This window comes from Cinclus cinclus, chromosome 16, assembly GCF_963662255.1.
Source record: "Cinclus cinclus chromosome 16, bCinCin1.1, whole genome shotgun sequence".
Taxonomy (NCBI): domain Eukaryota; kingdom Metazoa; phylum Chordata; class Aves; order Passeriformes; family Cinclidae; genus Cinclus; species Cinclus cinclus.
The window spans coordinates 9924532-9935750 of NC_085061.1; the positions used below are offsets into that span (position 1 = coordinate 9924532).

Genomic DNA, 11219 nt, shown 5'->3' on the forward strand with positions numbered 1-11219 from the left:
TGGAAAGTTGGTGGACAGTAGACATAAAACACGCCTGGCTCTATAGCTGTTAAAATCAGTAGTTTAAAAAAATGTGTATTATTCAGCAGTTCAGGATACTGATTTCTCTTCCCAAAGGGTTAAAAATATCTATGAATTGACCTTAGCGAAAACTAGCTTTACATCCTGAAGAGATATAAACTTCACTTCACTTCTGAGCTTCATGAGCTCTTGCTGTGCAGATCAGACACTTGTGGGAAAGCCAGTTGGTCCCAACAACTTCTACATTTTTCATTTTTCTGTTTTGGTGATGGTTTGCATTTGCATTTTTAAACCTGGCTTTAAAGTTTTAAGGGTGGAATTCCTCCCTCTGCTTACAGGTAATTTAGGATGTACAAAGAGTAAGGAGTTTGAGCTATATCAAATAAGGAGCTGTGCAGAAAACTCTATTTTAAAATGATTATATTAGGCCTTCTTCAATGCAGGTGGGATTACTCCAGGTGAATGAAATTCAACACCCAAATTAGGCTTTGTAATAAGTGTTTAATGTAGATGCAAGGGCTCTTTGTGCTGACACTGTCATTTCATGCACTTTTTCCAGTCAGTTCAAAGTTAACAAATGCTAAGATTTGTTAGAGGAGAAGTTTGATTTGTATCTTATAGTCAGTGGAGAGAGATAAACAAGTTCACAGCAAATGATATTATCGATCTGAAAAATCTGTGAATTTGAGTATAAACAAAAAAAAATAACATTGTCAGTTTCTCCTTAAGCTGATTGACTCAGATTTCTATTTAGTCAGTAAAAGTGCATGGGAAAAGGTAAATAAAAGGGAAAATGTTTACTTTGACCATTTTGGGGTGGAGAGGCTGAGGTGGAATGAAGGACTATCAAGAAAGGGGAAAATCATTTGTTGTTATTACTGTGGCCAAAAAAAAATAAAAGTAATTTTCGATTTAAATATATGCAAGAGTCATGTATCTAACACCTACACAAAGGTTGAATCTCACCACACAGAAAGTCTGGCCACAAAAGGTATTTTCTATGGTAGGGAGCTTTAGAAAAACATTTGGCAGCTTCACGGTCACATTCACATGCCATTTTTTGACATTTATCTTCTAGTGAGTCTGAAAGAAAACACAGTAAGTTTGATATTAGTCTGAAGAAATTAAAAATCACAAATGGAATACTAAGAATTGCTCCCTCGTGTTCCATATTTACCATACAAATGCCTTACATTTTAAGTGCAATGGGAGCTGAGCTTTGGTAAGAATGAGAACCTGTGGATCCATCAGTAGTCACTGATCTTGGCAGATGAAAATACAACAGTCAGATAAAGACTTCAAAACTCGTCTTCCAATTTTTTGATACAGGAGCTCTGATAACTGATCCCTCTTTAGAAAGTGATATGGGACCCTCCCTGCCTTCCCTCTTGCTCTAGTGAAACTTTGGGAAGAGATTCCACTCACATACCCTTTATAATCAACTATAGGTTATAGCATTAAAAATAATACATAGGATATATGCACGGCATGCAAAGGTGTTCCATGTCCAGCCTAAACTGCCCACCATTTTTCTGACGGTGTTCAGTAAGAAGTTAGGTAAACTGTGCTTGTGTGATAAAATCCATGTCTTGTCATGTTTGTTTTATAATTGTAGTGTTGTAATTTAACAGATTTCTTGGCATGAGTGTTTCTTCTTGGCATGAACATTTTCTTCTACAGCAATGTATTTTGGGTTCAGTGTGCCAACCCAGAAGTGTGTGGTTTTTTTCTCTCTGTAACTGTCTGTAAACTGAAGAATCCTTGATTACATTTTGTCTGTGTATTTACCATTTTAAAAGCTCAGCCAAATCTCTGCTTGAGATTTGTCTAGGAGCAGAACAAGTGTTCAGTTTTGTAAATGAACGCAAATTCTTTCATGAAATGGAAGCGTTCTTAATGTATGTATGTTTATGCTGCAGCTAGCTGCCCTAAGAGCTACTCAATAGCATGGGTAGCATGAACAACATGATATGATAAAGAATTAAAACATGTTAACTGAGCACTATTCCTTCTTCTGGTATTGCTCCAGACTTTTATCTTCTCCATGCTACACCAGGGACTTGGTTTCCTGACACCATGCCTGCTGTCTTGGCCAGTATTTTGAATATTGTCAGGAGCCGAATTTTTACAGCCAAGTAAGGGTGGACAGTAATGTGATTGATTAGTGTGAGAGAGAAGATGCTTTGTACATCAAGGGCAGGGGAAGAAATGAGCAAGTAGAGATTCTGAATGAGGTAGTAAGTAAACATGAAGGAGGAAAGGAAGTGATGTCCTAACTTTCATTTGTTTTCATGTCAGGCAAATTCTAAATTGAGTTGTGAAATGAGAAGGTTTTGTGTTCTCTATGAATGGTCAACTGTTGCCTTTAAACTAGGGTAGCCGGAAACTCAAACTTGTTTTAAACAAGTTTATGTAAGGGTTTTTACATTTCTGTAGTACAAATAATAACCAATTCTCAAGCTCATTTGCATTCTAGGTAGAAGCATAGAGTTATATGCAAAGTAACTGACTGAACACCTGATTTTAAAAACAGAACTAGCAAACAAAATCCCAAACAACACGCAAACAAAAAGCCAATATAAAAATGTGACAACAACAAGGAAAAAACCTGTAAATGTTGGGGGCTTGTGAGAAGGTACAGTTTCAATGAATCTTTGACTATATTGGAAAGCATTTCCTAAAACTTTGGGGGTTGTGAACAAATAATGTAAAAGAAAAGTGGCTTTTTTCCTGATAACCATTTTTTTAGGTTTGTCTTTCTTTGTGATCTCTTTGTTCTTCCCTTACCTCAGCATGGCAAGTATATTTTGGAACAATCAAACAAAATTTATCAGGACGTGGTCGGCAATCTGTTGCAATTTGTACATTTGTGTTATGTAAATATTTTCAAATTAATATTTGTTAATTTAACTTCCAGAAATAAACATACTCAAATATTCAAATCAAATATTTTATTACCTCATTGTTTGAAACTGTAAACTGTAGGCAACTGATCAGAGATAAATATACCAAAAACATGTCCATTATAAACTTACAAATAGTGGGAAGTATTTTCCACTAAGTATGGAAAATACCCTTTTTAGACTGTTTCAGTTTTCTTGTCTCCTGTTTGTAGTTGGTCTCCAGCTGGAGACTTGCAGGGAGTAGCATAACATGGATTTCTCAGCAAATGTAAATGCTAAGTAAAAGGAGGATGGTTGTGGTTGTGTTTTCTGAACAGGTAATAGCTGTGTCTAGATAACAGTTTTGTTTGCTCATGTCAGTCAGTAGGGGAGGATTAAGAAGAAGAAATTTCATGGTTTAGCTGTGCTTTCTGGAGGCACAGTGTATCCTGGCAAAAAAGTCACAAAAGGAAGGATGGTAAACTGAGAGTTTTACAGTTAATTAAGAAAATACCTTTCTAATGAGATAACTATTAGAAATAAGAAACAACCAAACCAACCAACCAAAACAAATAACCCAACCCCAAAACACAACACCAAAAAACTCCCGAGTGCTCACTCACCACACACAGCAGAATTGTCTTTGCATTCCCAGTGGTAACTTTCAGTCTTTGGCTGACAACCTGCTTGTTCTGCTCTCCCATAGCAGCAGTCATGGTGAAAGCAGCACCTGAGAGGAACAGAAATGGTCATTGATGGTCACACAGTCTGGGTGGGGTTTATCACTGGGTTACTACAGCTGTGAAATAATAAAACAGTCAACATCAGTGAGTGTACAAACTGATGAGAAATCACTTGCTCTGGAACCAAAGCAGGTTTGGTTTAATAGATCACCTGCAAAAAATTACTACTTTTGTATGTAATAAGTGATGAGAAAAATATCTAACATATATTGAGCTAATTGAATCTTCAGAGCATTCTCAGTTATATGTGAGTGTATTCTTTTCTCCTTGTGCCTTCCACAAAATGAACTGTTATCATTATCATTATTATCATCAGAAAATTTGGAAAGTTGCTCAAAATTATTGTTTCAAAATTGTTCTTGTCATAATTGGCACAAAGAATTCATAGGCTTTCTATGACATTGTGAAACTGAACAGTATAGGTAAGAATTAATGACATTTTAATGCTTAAAAAAGGCATTAAAATATGCTGATGTAGAGTCTCTGATGTGGAGTCATTGCAAGCCCAGAAAAGCAAGTAGAGGAGTTAACAAGGACCTGAAATTAGGCAGCTTGTAAGTTTTTGCTGCAAACTAATTACACCCTTCCTTTTTTACTTGCTGGAAGAACTGGGTGTATCCACAAATCAAGCAAGCATTCATTCATTCATTCATTCATTCATTCATTCAGTTTCCTCCTGGTAGACTAAAACCATCAGATTACAGTAAGTAAATGGTGTTAAGGTTGCCTGAGAAATTTGTGTCTGCAATAGGAAAAGTTAATGCTGTAAGCTCTCACTTTGCAATTACTGTTTTTCCTGTGCTTATTAAGTAATTACTTGGTCATTCCCCACAAATCACTCTGTAAAGATCCTGTGGTACGTAACAGTTGAACAATACAGCTCAGTAACACCATTTCATACATAGAAAATTTTAAAAACCCAAACCACACAACAACAAAACAAAACCAGAACAAAGCCCAGACAATTATCTTCTTGCCAGTTAATGTTCAGTTATAAATTACATTGATGAAAGTCTGTCTGCTGAGATTTAGAACCAAATGGAAAGGTTTGGTTTTTAGAATAATTTTTCAGCAGGTTGAATTTTGCATAATTCTTCTGTATTATTTTGAATACTAATAACATGGAAGATAGTAAAATTAAAATATTTTTATTGCCTTTATTTTTTAATTTTTACTCTAGATAGCTTCAATGTTTGAACTTTAAAGCTTCTCCAACAAGACTTTAGTTATTTAGCTCTTTGCCAAACAGCAACAGCAAAGAAACTCAGTAGTACTGTGAATCCTGTACTAAGGCAATGAGAATTTGAATCAAAGGCAAGATCAGGTAGATCTACAGAAACACAATTTGAATACCAGAGTTTCCTAGCAATCTGAGCTGTGTTTAAACTTGGTTCCCTCTCTCAAATCGGCCTACTTTATATTTTAGTCCTTTTATTTGTCATCTGTATTCAGCACTTAATTAGACAGATAAATAGTTAGTCTCACCAGTCTACTCTGTCCTTGGGCCATCCTTTTCCTCCCAGGCCACAGTAGCATCCATAGCGTAGGTAGGCAAAAGGAGAGCGCCCTGTGGTGCATCTGATGGCTCCAGCTAATTCCAGAATTCCTCTCCGATTTCTCAAATGGGTTTCCCCAAAAGTGCCTTTATAAACTGTGGAAGAAAAACTGTTTATCAAATCCAATACGCAAACATAGAATAGTTGGGATTGTTTGGGTTTTTTAAAGCGTTGATAATAAATGACAGTACTTGAAAATAATCTGGTTTTATTTTTGACACTTTGGGGCCGTGCTGCTTGACCCAATCCCTTTGTTCCCAGTCCATAGTGAGCAGAACACTGAACCCTGAGAACAGTTGCAGTGGTTTCCTCCCACGGAGGCAGTGTACAATGGCAGACCAGTCATTTCCAGTCTTCCAGCTGGTGAGGGCCAGTGTGTGTTCTGTGGCCCAGGCCCACCCAGTTGCTAAGATTAGCTGCTCCAGGGTTGCAGTGTTTTCTCTTTAACATAACATGCAATTTTCCCCATGTTATTTTGTAGAATGTAGTGCTTTACATTAGAACAAATAAGTCCTTTATTATAGGGTTTTGGTTTTCCTCATTTTTAGACAAAGCAACCAAATAACTGGTGGGGATGGTGTGGTGGATGTAAGGCAGGGAAATGGGTGGGTGCTTGGGGTGTTCTCCAGGCAAATTAGAAAGGTGGGGTTTGGTTATTTTCCTGTTTACTTCTGTTTGGGGTTTTTGTTATTTAGCTGATTCTCACTATTATTTGTCCAGAACAAAACTTACTTTAGGAACTATATTTTAACCATCCCGTATCAGTACTAAAGCAGGAGGTCCCAAGCAGCAGAAAACTGTTGAAACTCTGGGTGACATTTTTAGGGGTTCATGTCATCCTGAGAGGTTGAACTAACACACTTAAGACCCTGATTGTAATGGACAGCCTCTCCTTGCAGTGCAGGCTTCAAGGTATTCACAGCAGATTTTAAGAAGCTGAATGACTACAAAAGAAATTAGTTTTAGAAGGCTTCTGAGTAGAGTTTCTTATTAAACTAATTACTTATTTTGGTATGAGAACAGTTTATAAACTGAAACGCCAGTACTGGTTACAGATTCCAAAAGACATTTACTTTTCTACAAAATAACTATGATTATGCAGTTTTAATATAATCTGCATAATCACATAATCTAGTATAATAGCATAATAGAGAAATCTTTTGTAATAGATTATATCACAATAGATTATATGATTAACTGTAATCAGTTAATGGAAAATCTGACAGAAAAAATACCAGTCCCAGCACAGTTGAGTAACTTGAAATGTGTGGGATGCTGGTGACCTCTGGCACTTGTAATGTCCTGAAACAATGGAATTTAAACACCTCATGAAATCACCTCAGTAAGAAATTAAGTTGGTTTCTGTGTGAGAATGGTAAAAACAAACAAACAATCAAACAATTTTAGGAAGAATCCTGAGGCAGTATTTAGTACTTTCCTTACTGGTGACCATTCCCATTTTGTCCCTCCTGCTTTTTGGGCTTGTGATCTAGGGGCAGAAGTGTTGAAACAAGGGTGTTTGAACTTATATATGCAGCTTTGGCCATTGATTAAAAGAAACAAGATCCTGAGGAATTAAGGTAGTCGATTGCAGTTTCATTTCAAAACTGCTGAGTTGGCACTAAACTTCCTCACTAAGATAGTGAGCAGTATCTGTTGTGCATTGCTCCTGTTCCAGAACATTACCTGGTTAGTGTGAAATTCTGGTTCTGGGTAACAGGAGCATCCATTTGGTTATTAACAGGTTAGTTATATGATAGCATTGAAAGTGTTATCTTCATATCAGTCCACGTTCAGTAAATTCCGAGCTGAAAACCCTGCAATAAGGCTGCAGCATTACAAGTGACAACTGGTTATGCTCTTCAGTGTTTAGTAGTGGTTCCTCTTGTAAACAGCCAGTCATTACTGGCTGGAACCATGGTTAATGGCAAAGCTGGGTTTGCTCTGCATGACCTTGGAGATTCTGAAAAAAGTGAAGAAATTTTACTTTGTGCCTCAGTTCCTGGCAGCTGGGGAAGGGTGGTGAAGGAGAGATACAAGTCAGGAAGAAGAAAATAAGAATTTCCAAGTCATATTCCTGGTTTCATCAAGAATTGTTTTATAACTTGGGAGAATTCCCAGTTCCTTTATTTAAATCCATGACAAGTAGAAGTGATAAACTATCTGGTATCTGAAGAGCTCAAATATAATATGCCATATGTCTTAAAGACAAGGACATAAACTTTTTGTCCTTGTAATATATTTGTGTTACAGCATCTGAACATCCAGTTGTGGACCAACACGGCATAGATACTATGAATATGATGCTCTGTCACAACAACTTTATGAGCTGAGTTAATAAAAGCAATGCAATACCATCTGAGAATGCACAGAACTGTGGAAACACTCAGAGTTTCAAGATGATGATGATGATAATAGCATTGTTATGTTTGTCATATAACAAAATCTTTAAAGTGTTTTATCAGAAATGTTGTGGAATACAGTTAGAGAGTGAATTGACATTCTGTGTATTTCCAAATATTTTATGATTAAGTTTTTGAAATCTGTGTGATTTTGTTTGTTTTTATGAAGACAGTGTGAATGAGAGGTTTGATTATGCATTCCTGAAAGAGAAGTATTGTCCCTTGATGTCTAGTCTGTTTCTGGGTTTTGTCATGCAGATTGTGTGCAGCTGTGTCAAACACAACCTTGTAAGTGGAGAAAAAGGGAGTGAGCCAGATTGGATTTATTTTAATTTCATTGCTTTATAAGGTATTTAAAAATTAATTCCCTTAAATTTCAATATGCAAAGAGGGAAAAAATACACATACATTAATTTTTTGTGAAAGGTCATATTTCCTATAATGTTTTACTCTTTTCAATGGGCTCAATGCAAAGATAATGATTATTTTTCCAGATAGATACTTACATTTTTATTGAGATGTACCACTTTGCATTATTATGATCCCTAACTACATTATTCACATCTAGCACAATGTATGATGTTGTGTGGGTTTAAAAATAATTTTTAAGGCATTCTTTCAAAGACTGAGGGTACAGAAACATTTTTTGATGTTAAATATGTGTAAAATTCCCTTGAGGGATATCTCTATGCAGTCATAGTGCTCCCATAGTTCAGAATTTGAAACCTGGGAATAAGCAGACTTTCTGATGCATTTCCAAGATCTTGCAAAAAAGAGCTTGCCTTATAGAAACCTTACTTTTTGCTTAGATTTTTACCTCTTGTTTCATAAGTCATCAGGAGTGGCCTTTTTCACCTCATTTTATTGCTCAGACAACTTACATGCTATCTGCACAAACTCTGGTCACGTGTAAATTTTTGAATGGTTAAATTTGCCTGTTTTGATACTTTGGAGCAATTAGGAAATAGGTAAATTGCATTTCCTATGCTCCTCACTGCCCACGGAGTGGGTGACTGAGGTGCCTGACTCAGAGCTATCGGAGCGCAGCCAGGCTCTGTAATGAGCACTCCAAGCTGGCAGAAGCAATGATTTCATTGCTTTCCTTAATGTTCTTGCTGAGGTTTGTGCCATGCAAAGGATGAAGTCTGGAGGATGCTGAAAATGCAGAAGGAATCATAGGGGCCATCTGAGGTCAGGAAGTAGAATTGGGGCAGGGAGCTTCATGGGGCTCTAAGTCGGCCCCATTATGCAAGCACCTTACCTTATGGGCTTTAATCACACAACTGCCTTCCCCCAGACCCTGCTCCATCCTGTGCCCAGAATCTGTTCTAGGAATGAACTGAGGCTCTTTTCTTTAGGATTCTGCTATTTGCAAGATTTGGTGTGGTGAAATTGCAAGCTGTGTAGGAATGTGTAAGAAAGAGAATCTTTTACTTAAGGCAGCTGATTGCTATTCTGGAAGATAGGATTTTATCCTTACAGCTGTCACAAAGGTTCAGCATGAGGTTAATTTAATCACTCTAAAACAATGCCTATTGATGTTTACAAATAGTAGGCTCCCAGACTGCTGAATATCCTGGGGTTGGAATACCAAGCTACCACAGCACTCGGTGAGAACCAGGCTTTGAGCAGTTCCACATAATTTTATGTAGTTGTAGGTAAAATTGGGTTCTATCATATCACCATGGGAACCTAAAATTAGAGGATGCTTTTTTTGTGGCAGCCCACCTACCTATCTGAAAAAGAGGGATGATAACACGGTTTCAGAAAACATGAGTACAATCAGATACTATACTGATGAGTACCTCAGAAAACCTGTGAGGAAATGGACTGTGAATTGTTACAACTGGTCTTTAACACTGATTAATAAATAGGAGGTAGGAGACCAAAAAAAAATTAAATATTTGCAAAGTGAGTAATTGGCTGTGTGAAGGTGTGAGGCAGGAGTCCTTTATTACATTCTCACATCATAACTTATGAAGACTGATTCATTTTTCAGAATAACCCAGTTAGGGTTTTGTAGGCAATCTCAGTTCTAGCAATTCCTGCTCCTGAACTACTTAGTAACTCAAGTGCTCCTCGACAGCTCACTCCAATGCCTAGAGAAGAGTGGGGGTAAAGCTACTGGCTTTATGGAAAGGTTGTTACTGCACGTGCAAGCTGCAAACCGATTTAAAACGCGGAACTTCGTTAGCAGAGTTGTACATTAGTGCTGAACTTTACAGAAGTAATGTGCGTCCCTCCAGCCCCCCTCCCGTGTGCAGGTACGGTCTGAGCAGCGGCCGCGCTGTCGGGGCAGCTGCAGCCGCCGCTGCTTTCCGTGACCGGGAGCTCCCGTGGGCGAGTCCCAGCCAGCTGTGCCCGAGCGCTGGCCACCTGTAACAGGGACTGGTCCCCGGCGTGGGAAGACAGGCACTTCCCGTGAGTGTTTCTCCTAACACCCCTTTCTTTACCCCTCTTCCCACCCGCCCCCCGACGCTGCCAAGCCCCATGCGGCCGGGTCCGGGCAAGGGAGCGCGTCCAACAGAGCCCGCGGAGGCGCCGCTGGACGGGGCCGCTTCCCTGCCGGGAAGGACCATGTGGATGCCGAGCCCCGGCCCGGGGCCCTGCTCTACTCACCGGCCGGCAGCAGCAGCAGCAGGAGCGGGGGCAGCGGCGCCATGGGCAGCGGCGGGCAGGGGTGCGGGTCCCGGCAGCAGCGCTGTGCTCGGCAGCGGAGTGTGTAGGTGTGAACCGCAGTGGCGGTGTGCCGGCTATAAAAGGCTGCTTTCTACCCCGAGCCAGGTCCCCCGGAGCCGGAGCCCAAGTCCAAGCTGTGCTGTCCATCTGGCCAGAAGGGAGGAGCTGCCGCTGGAAGAGCCGGCGAGAGCTCGGACCTGTCACTCGGGCAGCGGAGCGCAGTGCAGGCACAGGGGGTCACACCCCGCGGGTCTGCCATGGGGGCCGCCTCTCCGCTCCTCCACACCTTCCTGCTCTGGCAGCTATATTTTCTTTTTGAATTACAGCAATTCCTAGGTAATTTAATTTAGATCTGAAGAGGAAAGCAGGAACTGTGTTGTTAGTCTAGTGGTTAATTATAACCAGTGCTGAAGACGTGCTGTATCTGGAGTCTGCATCAGCCAGACTTCATCAACTGATTGTTCCTTTCCTTGGATGACTAAAGGACAACCAACTCCTAAACCAGTTACAGGTATCTGTAGCTTGATAAAAACTTTTTAATTGTACCTCAAACAAAATCGACTCTCAGAGTCAGTATTTTTTTTGTACATTGTATTGTATTTGCATATTTTTCCATTCCCTTTCCAACTCTTGTATTATTTTGTAAAACATACAACTAGGTGTCTTATTACAATCAGTTTAATTGCCTCTCTCAACACCACACAGACAATACCACTTGCTTTTATGTAATGTTTTCTGTGCTCATACTTCCCAGGTATTTCTTCAGACCTTGTATTAAAGCACTGAAACCTGTGCATTTCCTGTCAGTTGTTTGAGCAATTAGGAGCCCTGAAATTTAGACTGTTGATTTTGTGTGCATGTGTTTTGTCTTGTGGTGTTCATACTTTTTTTTTGGCATTATTATATTCCAAGATATTACCCTCTTAGGATCCCATT

The 11219-nt window shown here is 39.2% G+C and overlaps 1 protein-coding gene across 1 annotated transcript; it reads right to left on the minus strand.

Moving 5' to 3' along the window:
- Window positions 1-8: 8 nt before the first annotated feature.
- PLA2G10 (phospholipase A2 group X) lies at window positions 9-10266 on the minus strand. The gene is made up of 4 exons (XM_062503957.1): window positions 10224-10266; window positions 5132-5297; window positions 3527-3633; window positions 9-1104 (listed from the first exon to the last, which is right to left on the minus strand). The coding sequence occupies exons 1-4, from the start codon at window positions 10264-10266 to the stop codon at window positions 959-961; spliced, it is 462 nt and encodes a 153-aa protein (XP_062359941.1). The 3' UTR covers window positions 9-958.
- Window positions 10267-11219: the final 953 nt, after the last annotated feature.